At 42.8% G+C, this 27,238-nt stretch overlaps 1 protein-coding gene across 1 annotated transcript in view; it reads right to left on the minus strand.

The window, feature by feature from the left end:
• Positions 1–27,238, minus strand: part of LOC118309898 (cadherin-22-like) — a 134,019-nt gene that overhangs the window by 29,485 nt on the left and 77,296 nt on the right. Inside the window, exons 4-9 of the mRNA XM_047332949.1 lie at positions 22,000–22,294; positions 10,454–10,573; positions 7,139–7,306; positions 4,910–5,091; positions 3,659–3,915; positions 405–541 (exon numbers count right to left, since the gene is read on the minus strand). Of these exons, the coding sequence (XP_047188905.1) occupies positions 405–541; positions 3,659–3,915; positions 4,910–5,091; positions 7,139–7,306; positions 10,454–10,573; positions 22,000–22,294 (1,159 nt within the window). The remainder of the gene's footprint in view (positions 1–404; positions 542–3,658; positions 3,916–4,909; positions 5,092–7,138; positions 7,307–10,453; positions 10,574–21,999; positions 22,295–27,238) is intronic.

Below are 27,238 nucleotides of genomic sequence, written 5' to 3' on the forward strand. Positions count from 1 at the left end.
GATCAAACGCAAGCGGTTTCAACTTGGGCAGAATTTACCCGTCACTTATCTGAGTTTTGTTGTTGTGTCCTTAGGTTTTATAAGGAAGAGGAGCAGATGGCTAATACACTAACTGTCATTGTAAAGAGTTATGATTTAAATTTAAATGATTTGCTATTTTATAGCTACTATATTGGTGCAATCATGAAAGTGTGTCTCTTCGAGCAAGTTTTTTTTATTATTGACGTGTTAAACGTCCAAACAAAATTCGGAAACAACACGTTTTGGTTCAGAGCTACGTTCAGGAATTCTGTCGAGGTGAAAATGTCATCAAATGATAAGTTATACCCCACTCTTCTCAGCGGTATGATGACGTACAAACCCTTAATGTAATACGTTCAATTTTGAAATGGGCAGCGATGTACCTGCTTCTACAGCCTTCACCGTGATATTGTGCCAGCCTGCAGTCTCTCGGTCCAAAATCTTGCCCAGTGTGATGGCCCCCGAATCGGGATCAATATGGAAGATCATCTCCTGGTCCGTGGTCCGATCGATGGAGAACCTATTACAACAGACACGAAGAAGCAAGTAAGTACTGTATATGTTGAGAAAGAGAAGTAGTAAGTGAGGGACAGAGTAAATTAAGATATACTCTCTTTGGTTTAACGAGGACTTAAGAGCTTACTATGGGCTACGCAGAAGGGACCAAGGTTAAAATAATTACATTTGAAAGGCATTTAAAGGAGACTTGTCCCAGGTCCTGTGACTTATAGCACTGGGTCCCTAACTGCAAGCAGCTATATATACTGACTCCTTCTTTGCCTGTTCAGGGTAAGAAAACAAACATTAAATTTTCATTGTGTACTCAAGAAAAAAACCACAAAAGCATCTTTCCTTCTTTTGGGTACTTGGAGCTCTCAAAAGAGTGGTGGTCAATAAAAATCTGCTGAAAGGTTTCTTTGTTCTTGGTTCCTCATCACGCACACGCACACACACACGCGCACACGCACACGCACACGCACACGCTCGCAGCTGGCTGCCTTACTCACGCCCACGTGAAATAAATAAAAAAATACCGTGGGCATTATGAGCTCTCTCGGCGTCTCTGACAAACATGCCAGCCAGCATTCTCCCAGGTCTCATGAGACTTTTGGTCACATGCTGTAGATATAAAACATACAGTAATCAGAGGAGCCATATATGCTAAACCGGTGTGTTGTTTTAAAAAAAAAAAAAAAAAAAGTACATGGATTTAATGGGTTTCTGATCATGCATCCCTTGATTCAATAATAAGTGAGGGCGTTGAATTGCAATTTCATTTATGTCTATAAATGAAACTGCGTTTGTTCATTAACATCCTCCTCTGCTGTTTATTAGTCATTGTGTGACCAGATGTGGAGGAATTTTCCTCAAGAAAATCTATATTTGAAGTCAGTTCACATGAAAGTGAAGCACTTGCATTTAAGACGCGCGGTCAAATATGCAGCCTCCATGAATGTGTATCTCCATCCACGTGCTCGGTCACATTAAATGCATCTTATTCAGGGCAGTCATCGGATTTGACTGGTTTACATTCACACCTACCCTTACCCTTGTCATGTGCAGCAATGAAAATAAAATGACTCTGTCCTGCGCCAACCCTACGGTTGTGCAGCACAACTCCTTGTTTTACCTTTCCTATTCTTAAAATCCAAAACCCAGAGAATCCTCGTCTCCCCTCATGCCGACCGTGATAAATAAAAAATAAGAAATAAAAATAAACCTTCAGTTTCCAGTACACGTCAGGTTTTATAGGGGGACGGGAGCGGGGGGTGGAATCATCACCCTGTATTTTGCTCATGGACAAAATCTCCCACCATCAGAATCAAAACCTTTTTTTTTTTTTTTTTTCAACCATCATCCATCTTTTGAACAAAAATACAAACTTGGCTGCTGCACACGTGCATTTTCACATTGGCATCATATAAGCAAAGCAGTATTTAATCTGTCTTCCTTAAAACAAAAAAAACCCCTGTATTCGAGGGCATCTGAATGTAAGTTGTTTCCCACTTGCACAATTCTCTTGCCTGACTCCTTTTCCCTTGTCGGATTTGCTTGGTTCAAGTTGCTCTATGACAAGTATTGTTCCATTTGCAGTGTGCTCAAGTTGTGGAGGAATGGATCTCTCACGCCAAACGACGGGGGTCGTGATCTGAACCACCGCACATGTACAGTTCAATCTTTTAAAATCTGACCACGCAGGGCGCTTTAATTATGTTGAGTCTTCAGTGTTGTCTTCTGTCAGAAAGCTACGAGCTCGCCAACTTTGCTCTGTAGGAGGCTCCTGGCCCAAGCTGTCACCCTCCCTTTCACTCACACATTCACTCACACATTCACTTACTACGCACGCACGCACGCACTTACTACGCACGCACTTACTACGCACGCACTTACTACGCACGCACTTACTACGCACGCACTTACTACGCACGCACACGCGCACACACACACACACACACACACACACACACACACACACACACACACACACACACACACACACACACACACACACACACACACACACACACACACACACACACACACACACACACACACACACACACACACACACACTCACTCACTCACTCACTCACTCTTCCAACTCGGGGGCTGCCAAGACACTGGTGAACGACAGCGCTGCCACTGTGTTGTACTTTATTACACCTGGATCTTTGAGCCTCATGCATTTTTAATCAGGGTAATTTGCACAGGCCCTGCGTGTGTCGGTGTATACTCCGTCAGTGAGACTGTCTTGGCCCTTATCTATATTCCCCTCTCACACTGCAATTGCTCTTCTGAGGATGTATAAACCCCAGACCTCGGTACAGAAGATTATCAGACGATACTGTTTTTATCATGCGCAGTGATCTGAGAGGGGGGAAAAAAAGGGACAGTTTCATACAAGCCCCCACTGTTTGCTTGGGCTTTCACTCTATCTTCAGGAGATATTGTTTAAAATAAAGATCTTTCTCTCACGCCTACCTACATATTCATTCGTAGTTAGTGTCTTATAGTTTGAAGTTATATTGTTGCATAGTACCAGAATAAAAAGATGTTTACAGGTTTAAAGCAATATACAGTGGATGTGCGTGGGGTGGCTGTCCATGTTGCAGTGCTACAGCGTTCCATCCAATCCACATAGAGAGAAGATGTTCATAAATTTGCAATGGTGTAATTCATATTTGACAGGAGGACTATGCTTCCGCAGCAATATTTTATTGCCAGAGTTTTTGGTTTATATATTTTATCAGGCTACCTACTGTTGCAAAAAGCAGTTGTGTATCACGGTGTTGTTTTGTTCCTACCGCTATGCTTTCGTCTATTTAGTAATTTTTAACACGGCTGCAATGTTTTGATTTAAGGCAAATGTAATATCACTAAATTAAATTACACAAGTACAAACTCAGTACTAGTGGGTCAGAAACAATTCTCCTTTGCATCCATTACTCTTTAAGTAGTATTGGTTTGCATTCTAATGTGGATCATAACATTAGTTATCATTATGGACAGTGTACACCAATAGGAGTTTTTTTTTTTTTTTTTTTACAATAAAAAGAACCAAGTCTGATTCTATCACTTTGTCAGTATAAAGAATTTCTCTTTTTCAGTGTAGTTGGCCTTGGATCCCTTGTCATACCTGACAGGCTTATTCTTCACATCCGGATCTCTGGCAGTGACGACGCCAACCAGTGCTCCTACTTTGGCGTCCTCCTGCACCTCCATGATAGTGCCCTCTGCCGGTTGAAAGATGGGTGGCTCGTCAATGTCGGACACGCTGACCCGGACGATGGTCTGGTCGCGGAAGGAGCCCAGGTCCACGAAGCGAGGGTCAACGTGCTTATTTACGGCCTCCACCACGACGTTGTGTGTGCGCTTGCTCTCAAAGTCCAGTGGCTGGAAAATAAAGGAACAGTTTGACTCCACAATACAGTGGCACCATACTGATTAAGGACACTGATGGCCAGAAGCTATAATCACAATGATACTAATGAATTAGTATGAAGTGTTGCACTATAGATTCCAGCTATCAGTGTCAGCAGTGAGCCGTATGTATCCCTTCATGTTCAAGTTGATGCGTTCTGTCAAGTTATCTTGATGCCGGAAGCATCAGCGAACCACAAGGTCATGCCAATGTGTGGCTTCAATGGTGAAGATTGCCACATTGCCACTGAAGCCGAAACACTGCTGCTGGCAGAATGTCACATGGATCATTTTGCCAGTAGCCTCCCATTCACACCAGTGATGTATCACTTAAGCTACATTCATGATACGTTTTCATTTTTCTTTTTTTAAACAATGTGAACGTTTTAGCTCCGTACCAGTTTTAATCCCCATTCGTACTAACACCCCTGAAAACCTACATCATGTGACCTTTCGTGTACACTGGGCATTCGTGTGCCGGTGTGGAAGCAGATTATCTTCTCTGCAGTCGCGTCATGACTAATAGGAGCCAATCAGGAAGTGGACATTTCCAGACGTCCATACTACAACGCAGCCCCGGAGTTTTCAAACTAAAGTGGGGCGAGCAGCGTTTCCAAACTTCTCTGCTTTAGGCGCTGCAGAGAGAAACTCCGGAGTAGTGTGGATGGTAGACGTAAACGTAGCAGCAGTGATGTATCTTAAAATAAAGACGTAGCAATGTGAATGGAGCCTCAAGAGAAAACACTTCACACATCTGTGCTTCTCCAAAAAAAGGCGAACATGCTAAGATTCAGTTCTAATAAGGATTTCCAAATTTCCCCCCAAAAAGTTGGAAACAGTTCAAATTTTTCACTGACACAGACCCCAGGGAGCAACGGCTGATCATCAATTATCAAAGACTAATCATCTCTCTCTCTGTGGATATGCAATAGTAAAGCTTTTTGTATGACTTTGCCTCAAACGATACCTTCTTGATGGAGACAACGGCTTCCTGTGTCTCCACATCAGTAGAGACCTTGAAGAGATCGCCTCCCTCTTTGATCAGATAGCTCATGTCTGTGTTGTCTCCCATGTCGGCATCCGTGGCAATGACGCGTCCGACTGGCGTCCCCATAGCCGCTCCCTCGGACACAGAAAACTGATACATCTCTGGTTCATGGTGGCCGCAGGTGGAAAGACACATGGACGGACAAAACAAGGGGGATTTAAGTTTAGTGAGGCCACAACTGTGGGATGAAGTGAACCAAAAAAAAAACAACAACAACAAAACAAAAGAATGAAGGTTGAGGTACAGAAAAACACCAAAACCGAAGAAGAATGAGAGGCAAAGATTACACAGAGAAGAAGAGTGAAAAAACACCAGTGGAGAAAGACAGATGCTTGGCCGAAGGTGTAAAGGGGAGAATGGAAAGTGAGGAAATGGTAGAAGAGATGGATAGGGACTAGAAACAGAAGAGTAGGATGAGATAGGGGACGAGATTGGAACAAAGATAAAAACACACAAAAAAAGAGGAAGAGACAGGTAATGGCAAAGGAAGTTGGAATGGGATTACAATGAAAGAACAGTAACAAGTACTGTAGACTCTACGCTATATAGGTTATAGTTGTGTGATCATTACATTTACATATAACAGCCTAAAAATACTTACTCACGTTATTATATTAACAATTTCCTACATCTAAAGATATCACATATCATGTTTTGTCCTCTTGTGCAACAATAACACTTTGTTGTTACACAATAACACGAAGCAGCATTATCTTTTGACAACCCACGAAGAGTCACATTGCATCCATGTTAAAAGGCATGCGAGTGGTATGATGAAAACAGTTCAAATTAAATGTCAATTGAATTTAAATTATATTATTTTAATTACAAATTTTAACTGAATTGTGATTATATTAATAAAAAATACGTGTACTAAATCAAAGCCAAGTGACGTGGATGAACATGAATAGATTAACATTTACTTGTGCTGACATGTACATATAGGTTACATTTAAAATGACAGAAAAGGGCCGGGAGTAACGTCTGATAGAATTAATCATGAACAAAATGAAAAGAGGAAAGGAACACGATACTGTTAAACTTTATTTTTTACCCAGAGGGATTTCATGTGAAAAAAATAATAATTTAATTTAAAGAAAACAAAAAAATCTTTACATATACAGTGTGCCATCTTCCTTTGCATCTCATTTATTAGTCTGCCTTCCAAGCTGCATCTATTCCCCATTGCATACAGTGGAGATGCTATAATCCTGCAGGGTTTATCCCTCTGACTGGGTAAATATGATTTACCGAGATGAAAAGGGGATTTATACATAAGTAAGAAGAGGTGTGTGGAAACATATCAAATACAATCAACCACACTGTCAGATGCTGTTCCTGCATCTGTAATAAAATTTACTTTTTTACTGTAGTATAATGTAATAGTGTTATGGTTAAACAGCAAAAAAAAAGTAGACAAAATAAATAGTTGAAATAAAACCAAGAGGGGGAATCATTCGATATAAATAATATGATTGATTTATTATAATTATGATTATTTAGTTATGGCAGGTATTAGGCATGGCAATGTATCTTTAATTGAGAAGTACATCATATGAGTGTTTACTTTAAGTACACTCACTTTTTATTTGGTGTAGGATGTCACAAAATGAAGCAGACTCTTAAGCTGCCCTTAAAGAAGGCTCTAATGCAAGTGTGTATGTGTGGTGATGCGAGACGGACTGTATTTTTAGCCAAATGTTTTCACTACCTGTTGAGCGGGTGTGCACTGAAAGCCACATGAAAGCCATTTAGACTAGGAACCACACCACCGCCATACATCCACTACAACGAGGGTTCAATCAACCACAGTAATTCAATCCTTTCTAAAAGTCTCACATAAAAAAGTGCAAGCATCAGTTCTCCGCAGTTGATGGCCTGCTTTGCAATGTGCCGCGGGTTTGACTGGCTCATAAATTTAAGTTGTGTAAGGTGATTTTCTCAGACGACATGCCATTCAGTGTGGCCACTGATGCTGCCAACGCTTATTGGTGTCAGCGGCCTGCGGGCTGCTAATCATACCGTGTGTTGTCATGTTCCTACGTCTTGGCTTTAACTTTCCTTTCTTTTCTCACCATTTCTCACCATCTCTCTCTCTCTCTCTCTCTCTCTCTGCCTAAAGAAAGCAAATGTACTGGAGACACTCACTCTGTGGGAAGCGCGGTGGGTTGTCATTAACATCTGTGATCACTATGGTCACTGTGGTGGAGCCGGAGAGACCGCCCATTTGTCCTGCCATGTCCGTTGCTTTGACGACCAACTCATAACGATCCTGTGTCTCACGGTCCAAATCTGCCACTGCTGTCATGATGATCCCTAATGATGGAGGGATGAAGGGGCGAGAGAAATAGAGTATGGAAGTAAGTGAGGCCAAAAGAAAGGTTGGATTAGGGGTTAGCACTAATACCATTAGTGGTTAGCACTCATAATATAACTATATTTCCCCTCTCAGTTTGAATATCAACTTCTGCTAAGCAGTGTATCATGGAGGCACAAGTGCTGCATTTCATTTCATCTCCTCAGACAGGCCGGATGGAAAAGATTGTGTCATATTGCACCTCTGCCTATACACCATGCAGCTCGATTAAAATGAATAATATATAGGGGCACAATGGAGGCATGCCTCAGCTTTCCTGAACAGCATTACAACTTTTACAATTTTATGTTAAAGACATGGGCACACACGTCTTTAAGTATAAAACAATTGCAATTTCTAAACAATTTTGCTCACCATGGCAAACGTTTGTGGAAACAACTCTGTTCCTATGACCATAGACAAGAGCAGACAGCCTTACTGATGCTCGTAAAATATTATGTTCTGTTGGGGTATGAATATATGACATTGTGTTTGTAAAGTTTACCCAAAAACTAAATTTAGACCATTACTGCGGTCCCTCTTTGTATTCATTACTCATCTCTCTTGCAGAATAGCACATGGTCGTTCTTGGTTTAAAAAGAGACATTCTCCTTATTGGCCCAGTAGCAGTGGCATCAGTAGCTGGTTGGTTTGCTGTGCAGTGGTAATGTAATTCCACTTTACCCCTCGGGATTTTCCACATCAGAATCTATTGATGCATTTCCTGGGCTTGCTGTGCCGTCTCACTCCCAAAGGTTTGCACTGTGTTGGGTACACAACTCGCTGATTCCAGTCACATTTAGCCTTGGGCCAAGTCCTTTGCGTAGCCAAAATCCAGTATATTCAGCAGTGGCGTTAAGGAGCGTGGCAGATGACATGCTCCTCTTTCATCCGCCAAAGACCAGATGGGACGGATCTAAATTAGGGCTGTCAAGAGTGAAGCTCCAATCTGCAACTAGTAGATCACCATTGTCCCACATCATGGTAGAGCCTTTATGTAGATAACTGTGTGTCACGTACCGTTAACATTAACCAATTTTACCAGGTAATAGAGCTGTATACACCGACTGTGAAATAGTGCTTTAGTATGACAATGCATTACATTACTAGAAAGTAAATGGTGGTGTTCTGATAATTTTTCTCTCATACAAATTAAAATTCAGTTTTTTTCTTGGCTGGGCAATGAAAAAAAAAAAAAAATATATATATATATATATATATATATAGTGAACTTCTGAGCTGTCCTTCAATTTGGGCCTTCATGGCTACTTAAACATTTAAAAAGCAGTGCTAGTTCTGCTAGGCTACGGTGTTAGTTTGCCTCTTCCGCCAGTCAGAGAGTTAATTTCCTCTCAGCAACTGATGGTCAGGGGAGTCTCCATTGCACTCTGACACTGCCAACAAATCTACAATGTGCAATGTGTATTTTTTTCACTTTCCTTTGGCCATTACGATTTGTACGTTCGTACCTGTTGCCGGTTTGAGGAAGAAATAGATGGCTCTGTGTTAGCACAGACCAAAAATCCAATCATCAAGGAACAACACACAGTCGTCACAACTGTGTTTCACAGGATTTGAGAAGTGCCAGTGCTTTCGTAAAAACACTTGCATCTGCACAAAAGGCAACCGGAGGCTTTCGAGGCCGACTCAGCAATACCTCATACCACTCTCACCTCAGATGCAAATACTGTATTCCTTAATGTAGGATAATATAACATTTCTAAATTATAACAGTTACAGATTAACAGAAAAGCAGAAGTTGAACAGTAAAATAGAAATGTATTCGCAGCATAAATTTAGGTATAGTTTAGGTATAGGTATTAAAATGTGATTGCAGTACAGTTTTAAAACTTGTGAAAATATAATGACCTAATTTCAAAAAAAGAAAACTAAATATCCCTATAGAGTGTATGTTTCAGTCTTTGTAAAATTCCCCCTGGGACTAAGATTCCACAAAATATCTAGAGAAAAAATTCCAGCATGGTGAAAGTGAATTAAAAAACCCCCACAATGACTTGCTGTTGAGTTTGTTGTCAGGGTGAATGAGAGTGATATTAATGAGGCAGATTTCCCAGCTGCTCTGTCTCCTCTTCATTTTGACCTCCTTGACTCGCACCTATTAGGCTGGCTCGTCCGCCCACAAGATGGGGAGAGGAGGTGGGTAGAATGGGGGTCGTGAGACAGAAGCCGGAATGAACCATCCAGTCTCCTGGCTGGTCCCACCAAGGCAGAGCCATTTATCATCCAGGCACCAAGGCTGACCGAATCAAGGTGGTGGACACCAAAAAAAGGAATCATTAAAACTTTAGTGCTATTCCCTTGGGGGGCATTCGAAGGCAACGCCGATGCTAAGCTACGCCTGAAAGATTGTGGGTCAGGCCACGTCACTTCTATAAGCTCCAGACCAGGAGGGAAATAGAGCATTTTTCATCATATAACCAGGGGACATTCTTCAAAGTGTAAACACGTGATTTCGGGGAAGCAACACCCAAGGATTCTGATGTAATGGTAGGCATGACTGAAACAAATGGGTTATTCTTAGATCCTTTAGGTTAGTGGGGCAAAAAAATTTAACTTTTATGCTTTAGTGTTCAGACACCCCATGTGAGTCTGAAATAAAGAGGAATTGGATTGAACTGAATTTACTGCGCTGCTATACTGTGCAAAACAATAAAATAGGTGGTGATAATTAAAGCTAAACACACTAAATCCTACTTGTATGTATTGAATGTCCAGGAAAGATATGTTGCTGGCACCATTATCTGTTCTTATTTTGCCTCTTGCCACGTTTTCAAAGACGGGCTTGAAGGTGGTACTAAACACTGTTCTGAACCCAGCATTTTATGCCATATGGTATTTGAGTACCTGCTAACAGCAGCCAGTAGTTATTGGCTGAAACTTTATAAAGTTGCTTCTTTTTGGCTGATTGATTTCATGTTTTTGGCAACAAATTTTGATTGATCTGGGAGTAATGGTCTCTGAGCTCGAGATTGCTGAGGGAACTGAGGAGAGGAGAGGAAGGAGCACAGAAAAACTAAAAAACATCTTGCGTAGAAAAAAATAGCAAGTGCATGGAGGGCTGAATGTGCAGTCTTTGTGGTTCCTACCAGTGTGTCTATCGACAGTGAAGAACTTTTCTCCATCCAGTACGCTGTACACCACTCTGGCACTGCTGCCGTATGTAGGGTCGTCGGCATCCGATGCAGTGACCTTCATGACAGACGTTCCTGTTGAAAATAGACAACATGTCAAAAAACTTTAGACAAGAGATGGAATCTAAAAATATGAATTTGAATATATTGTACAAAGACGGGCAAACGTGTAGTTGTGTGCGGGTTCTTCATCAGCGTATGTCAGTGTGTTGGAACTTCTACCTTTGACCAGTGTGTGTCAGTCATCGAGAGTGAGGACATTCGTACAACACATGTAATTGGTAAATGGTAAATGGACTGTATTTATATAGCGCTTTTCTAGTCATATAGACCACTCAAAGCGCTTTACAGGAAAGTCACATTCACCCATTCACACACATTCATACAGCACTGCTACACATTCATACTCATTCATGCACTGTCGGAAGAGCCGTCAGAGGCAAGTTAGGGTTAAGTGTCTTGCCCAAGGACACAACGGCATGTGTAAAAACATCTTGCGCAGGACACAACGGCATGTGTATTGGCGAGAGTTGGGACAAACGGCTCTACGTCCTGAGCCACAGCCGCCCCAATTCTGGTCTGTGTCCAGTTTTCAAAGTACCATTTGTTCAAAGGTTAGTTGTGATGGTTAAGGTTTCAAGCCTGGGAATGCATCACATCAATACGTGGGACTCACAAGTGTAGTAAAAGTAGTCGGTTTGTCAGTTTTAGCACACGCCCGCACGTGCGTTCGCGTTAACTTGTCTGTGATTATATTTGATGCAGTGGGGTTAATGCAATCGGGAATAACACTGCACCAGGTAACCATCTCATCTCTTTTCACATAATTTTCCAAACCAAATTTTTTGATGTCTTAAATTGCCTTTTTCACTACACCAATCCTCAGAGCTGTTTTTGCCTCTCATTGGCACAGTACTTGCGTTCTGAGATGACAGGGAACGTGCAGTCCTAAAGTCAACATTATATCTTCAAAGATTGTTAGAAGCTTAAAAAAAAAAATCTACAGCAAACAGTTACTTGTGATTACTGGCACTGGCACAAATGGGGATTTGCGGAGCAACAGTGTTTAAGTCGTTACTTTGCACCATGTAGAAAATGTGTCAACAGTGTACATACACAAGCCTTTTGGCAGCAGAAACGCAGGCACATCTCTCCATTTAGTCTTTCAAGGGATGGTTCAGTGATTTTGAAGTGGGGTTGTATGAGTTGCTTATGCATAGTTAATATGTTACCTTATGGAGATGGTGATCAGCAATGTCATTTAATGGAGTTCGGAGGGGAAGTGGAAGTAGCGTTAGTCTGAGTCGCACTATTGCAGTGGACCACCGAAAAACGTCTTTTTAACATAAATTAAAAATCCGTTCAATTGTATGCTGAAGGAAGATTTTTTTCACCGCTCAATAGATGTCTGGCGGCAAACTAAAGCAGTGAAAAAATACGTCCTTTAGCGTACAATTGAACTGATATATAGTTTTTTTCGGTAACGTTTTAAAATGTGGCCAAAAAGACGTTTTTCGGTGGTCCCCTCTGCAACAGTGGGACTGTGACTTACGCTACTTCCACTCCCCCTCCCCCTCCAAACTCCGTTGACTGGCATCGCTGATCGCCATCTCCATAAGGTAACATATTAACTAGGCATAAGTAACTAAAAATCGGGGCACTATCCCTTTGAGGTTCTTCGCTTTTAGGTTAAGAAACAAACTGCATACTCGCAGATGAGCAAAATTTCTTTCTATAAATAATTGCACTTGCGGGGGAAACGTAGGTGAAAAGGGAGACGTTCCTGGGTGCCAAAGGTCGCCAAGGACAAGGAGTGGGTCTTTGTCCCCCTGGCCAATGCTATGGGTAATTAGTGGCAGCCGGTGTTGTCCACCAAAGGTCACCGCTGTAGCCTTTCTCGGAGCCCTGTCATGCTACTGTCCAGCCACATAATGGCCATATGCTAATGATGCTAATTAGCGGGAAGTGTCAGAGCACTGTTTGTTTCCTGTCATCCAACAGAGGCTCCTGAGGGGCAAAGGGGGAGGGAGGGAGGAAGGGAGGGAGAGCCCAGTGGATTATCATTTAAGTCACCCAGCCATTAAATCAGACAGCTCAGATCACTACCCTTTTGCTGTCACCTCATAACAGGGGATGGTCTTTTTTTTTTCCGTGCTAACCTACTGTACCGTATCCCCCGCACATGATGCAGCTCTCTACCTGGTCAAAGATTCTACTGAAACAAACGAGGGGTTTGCGTGTGAGCCACATGGCTGTGTGACGAATTAGCACCTCACTCAATTATCCCAAGAAGCAATTGGTGTGGGAACACAAAGCGGATGGACATATGGATGGACCTGTGTTTCTCATCAATTCTGGTACTGTCTTCAACCGTGTGTGGCTCCCAGTTAAATCCTGATATATGGCAGCCCCCCCCCCCCCCCCCCCCATGGATTCAAAGCTCCGCATATTCACTAGGACGGGATGAGCTTTTAATTGAACTCTGCCAAATATGCAGAAGTACACACCAGCCTGCTGCTTGGAAGATCGAGACATGCAACATCCAAGTTGGTGGATGAGTGAGATATCAATCTTGATGTATTAAAAAAACATATGAATGTATGGAGGCTATGCATTTTCATTACTGGCAACGGACAGGAGTTTGTTAATTCTGCCTACCTGGTTGGCTCTTCTGCTGTGGGCCCAACAAAGCCATTTTCATCCATGGGATTACTCCCTTATCTTAATTTTCCCCAGGTAACAATCAATTCCAAGCTCAGCTGTTTTTAGGTACTGGCTGGCAGCAATGTCAGATGGCCTGGAAGAACTATATAAATGCAAATGCTTTTTTATTGTGTTTATATTAAAATGAGGAGTGAGGCAGCGAGTTTGGCACTTAGGTTCTTATTAAAGCTCTGGCTTGCATCATTGTTTTCAGTGGGAGAAGCCATTACTTACATTATCTGTTGGTGTGGTCGGTGTCAGATTTTACTTTTGATGGACTTTTTGATTGACTTTCAATAAAAATGATCGACTTGCATATTAGAATGCAATAAATATTACACAAGTAAGAGCAGTGTATCTAATGGAGAGAAGCACCAACTATTCAAGAGCTAAAATCGGACTCTCAAATTCCCCTTCAGATGAGGCATCATGTCCTGTTGCAATAATATTTCTAATGGCCAAACTATGCAGCCTTGTCACTAGACTCTTTTGTTTTTGCTGGATTTTCAACATCATCATTTTTTATTAGTTTTTTGGGGCATTTTTATGCCTGTGTTTGATAGAACAGTGAATGTAGACTGGGTGCAACTGTTGTTGTTTCAGCTTGTTGTTAAGTTCTTGTACAAATATTTGTGATCTTATTTTTGTCACTAGTCTTTGCCAAATTCTTTTTCTTTTCTTTTTTTTTTACAAATAAATATTTAGTCACCTTTCAGTGCCTCCACTTAAAATTAAACTAATGGGTTCAGCATGCAGATATTTACACAGTGGGTCTCACAATTAAAACAATGTTAAAAGAGGGAAAATCATCATCATCATGCTGACTTTCATATTCTGATTCTATAGTAAATACATAAGGGAATCACGAGTTTCTCCGAGTGACTTGCCTCACCACGGTGGATGAGAGAGAGGTTTAAAGCATGTCCTTGTGTCCGTGCAACTATGAGGATGTGGCCTGATTATTCCTTGCTAATCCTCTGGCAGAGCAAACACCCTGGGTCATAGTTAGGGTGGAATGGCAGCTGTTTATGACACATTATTTTCCATCTTCATGTAAGAGTTATAATGTCATTGCTAAAATATGATAACATCTCCATAAGGTTCTTAAAGTCCCTCTGTAAAAACACGATTGACAGCCGATTAATTCAGGAAGTTGCCAATTTATAATAATTACTAATGATATTACTGAATGGCCGCAACACTTGATCTAACTTTTACATGTATCATATAAATTCTGCTGTGCAACCTATTACACTGTAATGTTGTTATATCATTGTCATAGTGGGAGGAACGTGAAGGAAGCAACGATCATTCCCAAATAATGATATCATTGTAATGCAGTCTGTGTTGCAAATGGTATTTAAGCGGTGCACAGTATCCCTTGAAGGATAATGTAAATACCGTTCAGATGAAAACTAACCCTGGGACTGTCTCGGATGAAATGGAGTAAGGAGGAGGGGTGTATTTGGGGCGTAGAGGATTCAGGGCAGGGTGGGTGACGATGGCTGTATAGTTAGATTTATGCATGAGTTTGGTTTAATGGTATCAACACGGGCTGTTGGAATGGCTTCCCACAGCACTTCAGCACTCTGGGAGAGATGGTTCAATTACTGTGAGGGGAGTTGGAGGAGTGTGCCACGTGTGAGACACCAGACTGACAGCTATTTAAGAGGCAGCCTCGTAAAAGAGATTTGTGCCCATTTCAGCTGGTGGCGTACTGGTGCGGGCGTCAGTGGAAGGGGTCTAACGGCTGCAGCACTGAGCCCCGTTTCCCACTCTGGCCCACCTTAATCTGCAGGACTGAGTGTTCCCTGCCCGCATTATGGATCATTTAGTAAAGCCATAAAAGCTGAGGTGTTTTCACATGAAAAGTTATTTCTTCACTACTTCCGCAGTGATTCATTCCTCTCTCATCCACGTAAATGCCTTGGGAGAGAGCGGGGGAGAGAGAGAGGGGCGGAGAGAGTGATGGAGAGAAGGGAGGGTGAGACAGAAAGAAGTATAAAGGGAAGAAAAATCTGCCATGTCATAAAAGCCAATGGCCTGCTTACACTGATCCCCTTCCAGATCTCCTTTAAGGATTTAGGGATATCTGTCATCTCTCCTGACAAAGATTGTAAATCCAATCTTTATTAGCCTTTGTACCTGCGTCTTTTAATAGATCGGATCATTATTTGTTTTGGAGACAGTGTCTGGGGCCAGTGTGGCACGTCAACTTTGAATCTCATCCTCTCATCACTTTCATGCATTTCTCTAGACAAATAGTTACACAGAGCCAAATGCTGTCAGAGCAGGGACATCCCTCTCCATCTCCCATTAAATCAAAACTCATCTCTTCTGAGGACACCTCCTCTCCCAACACAACTAACCCCCCTAACATGCACTTTCTTTTACCTGATCTCCCACAGTCCCACACACTATACTAATGTGTAATTCACGTGTCAAAAGTTGTTCAATTTCAAAGAAGAGAAAAAGACCTGCAGAAGTTTTTCTGCACAGAAGTTTTTCTGCACTGTTAAATTAGATTCCATCAATTTAACCAAACCACATTTTTAGATTAATTATTAGATTTAAACGCCCACCACCCCTTAAATATGCAGGCCAGGTATCAACATTATTGTGTTAGACAGTGTAGACAATGCTTCTCAGCTTGACTGTCTACAATAATGACAAAATGAGAGCCGTAATCAATTTCACAAATGTGACTATACGCTGGTGCTATTGTCAAACGCATCTTCCATGCCTCCTCACACACTGAATTACACACACTCAGTCGCTCTGTCGCCCCCTCCGCCACATAGACGCAAATTCGTACACATGACCACACACACACAGATCAGCCTAAATCAATTATGTCAGGCACCGTGGTCGAGCGCATAATGTTGGATGTTGCTGGTCACAAACATAAAGGTGGCTGGCAGAAAATATTGATTGTAAGTTGCTCCTGCCTTGTTGTGTTGCTCTCTCCTGTGATCTTGCTGCTCCAAATGTCTCATCCACTGTTAGCATGACAGGCCCCAGCTGTCCTAATGGTGACTGCAGCAATTTGCAGCCTCCTGGGCAACCTCTCCGGACCAAAGCAACCGGAAGGGTGATTATTACTTTAATCCCCTTGCGGAGTTCTCACATTACATACAAAAGGAGTGGGGGATTTATCTTGAGTGCCGAGTGTGTGTGTGTGTGTGTGTGTGTGTGTGTCTGTGTGTGTGAAAAAAACCCAAATAGAATATAATCCAAAAAATAGGGGGAGAAAACCAAAATACTTAAGACGAGTTGCTTTTTTTTTTATTGAACAATTTATCCGCAAAGGAACCCCTACCTAGAGTAAATGGTTTATTTTTTTGCAATATAACTTAATCCCTATAATAAGCCTCTTAGTTCTGTGTTTTAAGACCTGATTCCTGTGCGCAGAATATAAAGTTATTTTGCCAAAAATTAAAAGTTATTTTTGATGTTAATTATTGGTCTTTATTCTGCCTAGTACTACTCTGTGTCCAATGCCCAAAATAGCCCTCATACGCCAGTTAGACTGCGTTTTGTGCCTGGTCTATCATCAGTGTTAAACTTAGCTTTCACTCTTGTCCATACAGACCTACTAAATATCTTTTGGAGGAGAACATCTACCCATGTGATACTCCACATCAGAGGCAGGACGACATATTGGTCAGCTGCTTTTTTGGCCAATTTTGCCCAATCAGAACTATACTGGTATTGACGTGCATGTTATCTGCTATGCACTGATTCTGCTTTTGATACCGAATAGGATAAATGTCAGTTTAAGACGGTCATTGTGCTTCTTTGAACTCTGCCTGTGTTTCTCTGTGTTTGGTAATTCAACACTACAGCAGTGTGTGTCATTAGAGGAGAAAAAAACGGAGGCTAGGGGTCGGCTTACTGTCCATTATCAGCCTATTTGCCAGCTCGCTGTCATTTGGACACTTTGAATCTTTCAGTTAGTGTTACCTGAAGGTTTAGAGGCCACGTCACAGACGCCGTGTTGTGCCACATCTCTGCCACTCAGAGGTCCCGAGGTCCACCCTAATGGAACCACATCAATCACGGGATTAACACCGTGGAAACTTTTAACCCTCTTGTGATTTCGCCACCAAGAGCCCCCCCCCCCCGCCTCACCACATTTCCACCCGAGTTGCTTCGCTGTCACACGACCTTTGAGTGGTAGGAAAGGATGTCCGCCTCAGTGACTAAATGGTTTCAAACTCAACAAACTGTGCTACTTTGTCAGTCAGCTTGCGTAAGGACTGAAGAAAAGGAGTGATGGATGTCTTAGCATGCATGTTGTAACACGGTTGTAATACTGATTTCAAATTGGAAAAGCCCTGTCTTTATTACTTCAATATTAGCTGGGCGTGTGGAGCATAAGCAGTAGCTCTAAGCATTAGCTCGGTGTGCCTCCGAGCCACTACCAATAATGTCTCTGCAGCATGTCTGCTGTGTGTCTAAAACCACAGTCTGTACAAATCTTAACTGTAGACGATGCCATAGCAGTTTGACATTACTTTAGCCGCTGGTTGTTTTTTTTTAAACCATTTGAAGACTAGCTCAAAGCTACATAAATATTTAAATGCTGACTATGGTTGGGGAAAACCGACGGGAAAAGAGATGGATCAAATGCAAATATTTAAGATGAGGCTTTCCAAAACATATACATAAGCACAACATGTCATCCGACGCAAGCCACCTGATATCAACATATAAGCAGAGCGGAGAAGCTGTTCAGTGTCAAGAAATCCAAATTGCAAATGCAAATTTCTTGCTAACATCTATTAGTGCGATGAGAAAACTCAATAGGGACCTTCATTACATTACTTTAAAAAACTATACACACAGAACCTTAAAAAGTACTGATCCATTTAAAGTTAACAAGACTGTATCATTTCCTTATACTTGTCATGTAGCTGCCTGTGGCACTTTTTCATGCGCCGATACGGGTTGGTGGTGTTGCGACTGAATGCTTTGCAGAATACTACCTTCTTTTGTTGCACATCTGACGGCTCAAACCCCGAAATACTTCCGTATCACCGAATATCGGCTTTTCTTCGGGACAAATTTTAAATAGCGCCCTTTAGCTGTTTCGGATCAAGGTTTTGATTTTGAAACGATTAATTGTTCAGCCCTAGTCGACGTCCCTGCTTGACTTATGGCTCTGCTTTTCAACAGGGCTCAAAACCGATGTTGTCAGTTTGAAAAAAAAAAAAAAAAGCCTTGCCATGTATTAATCATCACCTTTTCCTAGAAGTAATAACACTGTGATGTTCCACACCAACTAACACTCAATGGAAAATCTGCCTTTATGTGGAGCAAAAGTTGCTCTTTGTATAAAACCCTTTCTTGCAATTACAAAAAAAACCATCAGGCAGAGATTCATTGGGCCATACTTCACTTTCAAAGTCTTTATCATCATTAGTCAGAGGACACAGCCAGGATTCTGCAGGGTGACTCCATCCATGTTCCCTCCTCTGTCTCAGCATAAAGACACGCATGGTTGTCAAAGCGACATTCAAGGTACTACAGATTTGATTTAAGCACGCAATTTCATTTGGACAACACAGGTTATGCCCACACTCATGCCATTCAATTTTAAACGTTATGTTAAAACAAAACGATCTCTGTCCAGCTTTTTCTCACCAAAAAACTAAATCATTTTCTTTTCATTTGCTTGGATCAACAACAAGGTAGAAACTAAAATGTGTGGTTTAAAATGAAAACATATTAGGGTGGATGTAGCAACAGAGCTCAGGCCCTCACACCCCATCATCGTCTTTGCCACTGCTGTTTTATTTGCCCTCTCTCCTCCTCTTTAGAGTTAACCAACCCTGAAAAAAAACAGACGACGGACACGTAGACAATGCTATTTTTGGCGGCAAATGCCAAGCAGACAGACAGACGGACAGAAAGGAGGGAAGTCTCTGCAAAAAGAAGGGGGAGGCTGTATAGCTATGGCAAAGATGTGGACTGGGCGACTTGACAGGAGTGATAAGTAAAAATGAATATGCCTCAGGCAGCGCACCACTGATTACTTTCTTACTATTATGGCCTCACGTTTTCCAGGGTAGTTTGCTATATGGTTGGCCGTAAAACAGCACAGTGAGCATATCAATGGTGTGGCTAATGCTCCCAACCTGCTTCCATCACAGCATAAAACACAAGCGTGGTTTAGATCACAGCGGCTGTGTCCAAATGAAATAAAAAGTACTGATGCTAACCAGGTTTTGAGTATATTGCGCGTTCAGGAGGGAAAAGGTGACAACATTAAGTGTACAATATGAAAGTTGTCAGCATGAATCGCAATCATTTGTGTGTGTGTGTTGTTAATGAACACGACAGAGTACAGAAAAAATAGAGGAGCTACTGACAGCAAGGATATGTTGAAACAAATTGAAGATGATAAAAAAAAAAGCCAGGGCCGTGTCGCAAAACAAATGAACAAACTAAACATTAAAATTTGAAACATTTAAACATTTGTATTAAAAAATAAGGCTGGTGCTTCTGTGGTTCCCTTAATAAATTCGATAAAAGGACTGAAACAAACAATGCCTAATCTCTCCGCACTTTGTGCAGAGCACTCCACACCAAACCCATTTATTCCTCGTGATTACGTCAATCTTTCAAAGCACTTTATAAAGATACAGTTGCTTTTCAAAGAAAGGGCCATAGTTTTTAGTGGATGTTTCTCAAACAGAAGTTAACAATGCTGGGGAATATGTTATATTAATACACATTTGTTCCTGCAGCAAGTATTGAGCAGTGTGTTGAGGATTGACCAAAAATTAAATACAGCTCCCATGTGAATATATTGATAATTAAAGGAGACATATAATGCTTTTTCATTTTTTTCCCCTTTCCTCTATTTAGGTTTCTTGTGTATGTTAAATGTCTGCAAAGTTACAAAGCCTAGAAAGGGAGCTCCTCTCCCCGACAGACAACACTGCTCCCGAAACTCCTGCAGCGCCTCGTCAGTAGTGGGGCGACACTTCCATAAGATGATGACATCACCATATTACGGACATGCATAAAGCATGTCACGCGGTTAGCCTGGTACTGCCCCGACAATAAGCAAGTGGAGGCCGACACTTCCTACAGCAATCACAACAGAGTGGGCAAGCTGGCCAATCGGAGCAGACTTGGCTTTATCTGGAGGGGGGGGCCTTAAAGAGACAGGAGCTAAAACCAAGCGTTTCAGACAGAGGCTGATAAAGGAGCTTCAGAGATAGACGGTATTAAGAAACTGGGGTGTTTTACTCAACATTATAGTATGTTAAACTTTTCAAGTAATAATCCAAATCAAAATTATGAACCTGAATATGAACATTATATGTCTCCTTTAAGAAACCCATCACCCAGTGCACCAGTGGAGCTCATGGATGTGTCTTCTTTTTTTTTTTTTTACTCCCTTCAGTTATTGTCATTGTGCCTGTGACCTTATCACCGACATGCCAAAAAAAAAAAATACTGCTTGGCTTAGCTGATGTTCCACAGGAGAACAGCACAGAAGAGAAGAAACCTGCTTGACTAAGCAGTAGCTGTTACCTCATTAGGGCTAGTGTTCCACGGCCATGTTTAAAACATGAACTGCACGCTCATTTAGTGTCTAATTTGACGGAGGTGCGACGGGGTCGAGCAAGGGGGGGTTTCGGTGAAGGGGGGGGGGTCCTTGATCATTTAGATTACATTAACTGACATTAACTAAGCATGGTTTCTATCACCCGCCTCTCTTTCTCTCTCTCTCTCTCTCTCGATAGAGATAATAGCTCTCTTCTTCTTTCCAAGGTTGTGCATCTTTTTTTTCTCTTCTTCTATAACAGCAGTTTTTATCTCCCGTTTCTGCTTCCTTTCAAATCAGTCTATCTCTCTCTCTCTCTCTGTGCCTCTATAACTCCTCTCAAGCACACCCACCCACTCTCACGCACACCCACCCGCACAGCCACCCACTCTCTCTCTCACACACACACACACGCACACACGCACACACACACACACGCACACACAGACCAGTCTGAGTGCACGTGGTGATATCGCTTGGCAGCTATAGAGCTTTTTGTTTATGAAACATCAGCTGCGTCTTTGACATTAATACCATGCTAATGAAGTCCCTGGCACCCTCATTCACCTGTCTTTTACATTTCACTGAGAATTTTAAGCAGCCATGGAGCACCGCTAACACTCACAATAAAAAAAAACATGTTTGTCAAGATTAAAAGCATTGTGGTTTGAATGTCAAAAGCCGGTGTAAAAATGTGGTGTACCGGCACTATTATCTACTCTTCTGAAGAGCCTCTCCTCGGCTCCTCTATCCCCCCCTGATTTCCCCCCCTGTTATCATTTGCCTCATAACGGTGTGTCAGAACACAGCCACAAAGCTTGTCTGGGAGAAATGCAATTCAACTGCCTCCTCTTTTCTTTATATGCCTGCACCGTCTGCTCCATTTGCCATCTCATTGCTGTGGCTATGACACAGTCCATGTGGGGGGGGAGTCCTCCTCAGACGTCCATGCCACCATTCTGCTTACCTCTCAACCACAGTGAATTCTCTGACTCCACGTCTATTTTCATCTCGCATCTCCACCTGCTTTTTCTATTTCAATCTAGACTGTAGGGAAGTGTTTCAGTCCAGGACAAAGAGTTACATTATAGACCCTTTACGTGCAGTAGTCATGAAAATAGCTGCAACACAAACGGTAATGCTGTACAGTGCACCTTTTGCCCGCCCCGAGCTCAAAGCCTCAAACAGCTATCCAGGTGGTTAGTGTCTGATTGCACTTTGTGTTTCCTCGTCTTACCTATGGGTGACAGCTCCGCCACGCTGCCGATATAGGGACCCTCCAAGAACTTGGGCTCACTGTCGTTTATGTCCTGGACCTTGATGACAAACTCTGACTCTGGTTCCAGCGGGTCGTTGGAGAGCCGGTCCCGGGCCTGAGCCCTAAGTGTGTAAAAAGCCTTCTCCTCGCGGTCCAGTCTCTCTGTGGCATGGATGTCACCTGTTAGCTCATCGATGATGAAGATGGAGCCCGCGCCCTCTCCAGAGATTGTGTACTTGATGTTGCCCTCACCCTCATCCGAGTCCGTATGGATCTGTAAAATTTAAACAAAGTGGATATTTGAAAAATGTTGGGGGGTTTAAACTGTTTTACAACATCAGATAGGAAAAGGTACCTATGCAACTTCAGTTACTCCAGACAACTTTACATTATGGGCTGTTTTTAGCCTTAACACTGTTCTGTAAGCCAGTCCAAAATGTGGACAAATTTCAGACTCATGAAGACAAATGACAGAGGACTCTCTTAATTTGATCAGTATCTTGAAGCAAACATTCCCACCAGTGCTGGAGTGTCGCGGATTGTTTTATATTTTGGGCCAACACTATTTTTCAGTGTGGATACGTTTAACGGAAGCTTTAAATGTGCAGAACACTCGAGCAAGTGAGAACTGGTCACGTTACCACCTGGGAAGAGGTCGTTGACCGGGAGTCAGAGAACAGCTGGAGAGAGATCAAGGACTCCTTTCACATCTGCTGCCAAAAGGCTATTGAACCGGGACAGAGGTTATGATCTCCCCATTATATACAACCCCTTGTTATCACATGACACATGCCACCCACACCTGAACCTGCTCCATTTCGCCGACGTCTAGCACACGGACCTTTGAGTTGACGCTATTTGCTACACCGTTTCTATTTAGTTTCGACTGCTGTGAATTCTGATGGTTTGTGTAATTGATAGTTGTCCGAGAATGGCCTTCGGTCCTCAGCCGTGACCAAAAGAAATTTGAACATTTCTTTTCCCCAGCCGTTCTCTTATCTCATTCCTCAATAGCTAACGCTGCGTAGGCCCTCTTTGAGCTCCCTCTGGACCAGCCATCACCATTGTCGTGAAAAAAAGCAGGAAAAAAAAAAAAGCCAACAATTCCAGCGATGATTTACACCTTTTCTGCACATTGTGCCCTTCACAGCGTGTGGCGTCCAAATTAGGAGATCAGAGTAATTTCAAAGATTGTTAAAGGTGGAGGCATAGAGGTGGCGGGGATGGAAAGTGAACTTAAAACAGTCCTTATAAATCAGAGCTATATTTCCCCCCCTAATGTGATTGGAAGACATTCCAGAGGCAGCAGTAGGAGAAGTATCGGTCCCCCATCCCAACCTCCCCTTTGGCTCTTTAGTGAGCACTAGATCTGCTTGCTCGCTCGCTCTCTCTTTCTTTCTCTCTCTCTCTCTCTCTCTCTCTCTCTCTCTCTCTCTCTCTCTCTCACCTTCCATGTGAAATTATAATTCAGAGCTGTCTAGGCAGTGTAAGTGTGGTTCAATCTACTGAGCAGACCAGGGTAGAGGGGAAATCGCCCTGGCCTCCCTGGTTAATATTTTATTAAAGCTTAATTAAATACAGGCTCCTATCGCCCTCACGGGGGTTTTCATTAAGTATTTGTCGTAAAACCATGGAATAATGCAAGGCTCTGCCTTGATATTGCTTCCCTCATCCATTTTCCCCTCCCTTCTTTTTTTTTATCTATCTGTATTTGTCTTTCTCCCGCCATTCCGAATCGTCCTGAAGACAAATACACGATGAATCAGGGGAAAAAATATACTGCGGGATGCGTTGGCAGTATCAATATTTCAGTTACAATAAAAGAAGTTTCATTGGTCCGAACTCTGAGAGTTATCCAATAAAAGTGCAAACTCATGCGCCACTAGATATGATTCCCTCTCTCACCCACTCTCTGTTTTCTAAATGAGATTCCGCAGACAAGAGTGTGTGTGTGTGAGCCGCTGTCATCATGTGTTGATTTGATTGCACAAACACTGGCGCCACGCATGCAAGTTCCTACCTGCTGTACATGCGCACGCGCGCGCACGCATGCACACGCAAAAACATGCACACACTGAGTTCATCATTCTGCTAGGATGATGCTACCCCCCCTCCCCCCTTAGGCTGGATATACCCATCCGTCAGTCTATCCTCGCTGGAGTGATTCAAGTTGGCAGCTTGAAAAACACACAGACTACGCTTAGTTAAGATGTTCTCTGCAAACTAAAGGTCAAAGCCAGGACTTCACTCGCTGAGCAAGAAATTTAGATGAGACGAAAGCGGAGAGAAAAACACACCCTCCGTTATACTGTAGGGGTTTAACCGAGGATCACAGCTGCTTCATCGGTGGAATCTCTGATGCATCGTCTTGTGCTCTTTGTGTGTTCAATTATGCAGCTGTGTCATTAGATCAATACACTAATATGGTGATGGGAGAATAAAGCTCTAGAAGACTGCTCTCTTCCGTGCTTCGGTTGTAGTTTGATTCTCACTCGCCCTCCCCATCACTGCCAAGTCTTCACAGATCTCTCTTCACTCTCTCTTCACTCTCTTCAACAGTCTCAGCAACTCATCAACCACCATCACCACATCCATCCATCCAGCCGCTTTATCCATTTGGGGGTCGCAGGGGGGCTGGAGCCAATCCCAGCTGACATTGGGCGAGAGGCGGGGTTCACCCTGGACAGGTCGCCAGCCTATCGCAGGGCCACATACAGAGACGGACAGACATTCACACCCATGTCTTTGGACGGTGGGAGGAAGCTGGAGAACCCGGAGAGAACCCATACATACACGGGGAGGACATGCAAACTCCACACAGAAAGGCCCTGGTTGGTTTGAACTTAATAGTTCATGAAATAATTATTCGCCACTAATCTCTTCTGATTGAAATAATCGGATGGCCCCCCTTTTGGGCGTGACCAAGATTGTTATTGGCCGGGCCGACGATGAAAGGACGGCACACAACCACCAACAACAAAAGTGCAGACCCACAAAAACACAAAAATAATATACCCCGACACAAAACCTTATCTTTTGATGTTCAAACACTCCCCAGAAACATGGTCATAAAAAAGTTTTCTCAAACGACAGGTAACAGCAGCTTTGTTCAGCATGAGTTCAGTCACTAACAGCCGATTCCAGTAGACACATAAAGCACACACACACACGCACACGGGCCTCAGGAGACCACTCGAGAAACACAATTCACCTCAATCCGTAAGAAAACAACCCTGCGTGTCCGGGACACAGTGAGCACAAGGATGGACAGCAGAGAAGTGGATTTTACTGCAGGGAATTTACAGTTTGCAGTTTTGGGGAAACTTTTATTGGCGTTCTTTCTTTTAAATAAAATAAAATAAAAATGCATCACCACCACTCTACAAAAACACTAAATTTTAAAATGAACATTAACTGATTCAAGGAGGATTTATTTTGGGTCTCTTGACTTCATGTCGTCTCGCCCACTCAGGGTTTTTTTTTTTCAAACTGTAAACCATGCCTCCTCCCCACGGGGAGAGATGGGAGGTAAAATACTGCATGAGGTGAAAGGGACAGCTGCACACTGGTGCTCTAAAAACAATAGGAAGTTAATTATTGTCATTCGGCCCTTTGACTTTGCCCGTTTATCAGCACGGTCAGCAGCCGGCGCTACATGGATTAATACATTTAAAACCACAACATCAGCTAATTCAGCCCATACTTTTGTAATGCCAATATGTCAAAATGTAAAGAAATATATTCTAGAGAGAAAAAAAAAAAAAAAGCTCAAGTTGCTGCCCAGAGCAAACCTAATTGAATCCATTACCGTATTTAATCACAGCTATAAAAATAAAAAAGTTCTGACACAGGTTTAAGTTGTTTTTCTTTTCTAAGCTTAGCACAAATAGTTTACACAATGGTCACATGCCCATGTGCAGGCTCCACGGAAAGAGTTATTGGTTGCAGAAATCATTGCCCCTCGATTGGCGCTCAAAACTGTTGAAGCTTCGTAATGAGCTGCCTACAGACATTGCGCCGAAGTCCGGACATTTTCCCTGAACTTTTCCGAAGGGGCCTGTATGTGTGAAGTCAAATGTTCGCAAATGTTGCTCTGGGCAACAACAGTCCAAGTAGGCCCATGTGAAAAATACAGCAGGGAAATCTCCGGAAGATTCACGGGGAGGGAGCGGGCGCTCCACACAGGCGCCGCCGCTCGCCGGAAAGTTGGGGTTCAATGTCCCTGCTGTTGTGAACACATCTCACTTTTCTTACTAAAAAGAATATAAGAATATAGCACTAATACTATACTGAGTGGATTTGTCAAAATAGTTTAGTAGTTATCATGATTCAGTGCCTGACTTGAGTTAAACTTCCAGCTAGCAGTAGTTAAAAGTGCCCGGGGGGTTTACAGTGGAGAGCTGTAGGGTGACTCAGGGGAGAGTGAGGTTGTTGATGCCCTGTCAGGTTCACCTTTGGGTCATGACAAAGTGTCAGGCTGTCACTGCAGCCTAACCTGCTGGAGGGGACGACATGCGACGCGTGACTCAGATGCAGCGATGGGAAGTTTCCTTCTCAGCTCTTTCCAATGTTTACGCCACAGCACAAACTTAATGGCGTGAGATGATGCGGCGTTAGGAATGCGGACTGTTGGGGAAAGTAATAACCTCTGTGGAGGCTGTAAATTGCAAGTATTCTTATGACGGGGAGCAGAATCGAATAGAAAGGGGAGACATTTGGCGAGCGGGGGTTTCACATTTGCAGCGGAGAATGGCGGAACGCGGGGCTGCGCTGGGCACTGAATCCTGGGTTTATTGAGGGTTTCAAAGCAGGAGCAAATTGGCTGTCTTATATTTAAGTCTGTGTAATCAGGAGAAGGTCTGCCACATTTCACTGCGGCTTGTCAGGCTCTCTGATCTTAACAGCTTCAAAGTGTTAACAAGGTGACTATCAGAGGCGGCCTAGGTGGAGACAGCTACAGGGGAGGAAGGCTACAGACTGTGGCAGAGTGAGTCAGAGACGAGAGGGGAGCAGAAATGGTGAAGGGGGGGGAAACCGCAGGGGGAAAAGAAGGAGAACAAAGTCATAGGGACAACAAAATGAGTAAGGTGGGGGGCCGGTACTGGGATGCAGCCCGATGGGATCCAGATTGGGTCGACAGAAGCTTAGACCGAAGAAAAACTATCTTTTAGCGTTCTCGTCATCTAAAACAGGCCAGGTTCCGAAAGAAAACACCCTC

This window comes from Scophthalmus maximus, chromosome 6 (assembly GCF_022379125.1).
Source record: "Scophthalmus maximus strain ysfricsl-2021 chromosome 6, ASM2237912v1, whole genome shotgun sequence".
Classification (NCBI taxonomy): Eukaryota; Metazoa; Chordata; class Actinopteri; order Pleuronectiformes; family Scophthalmidae; genus Scophthalmus; species Scophthalmus maximus.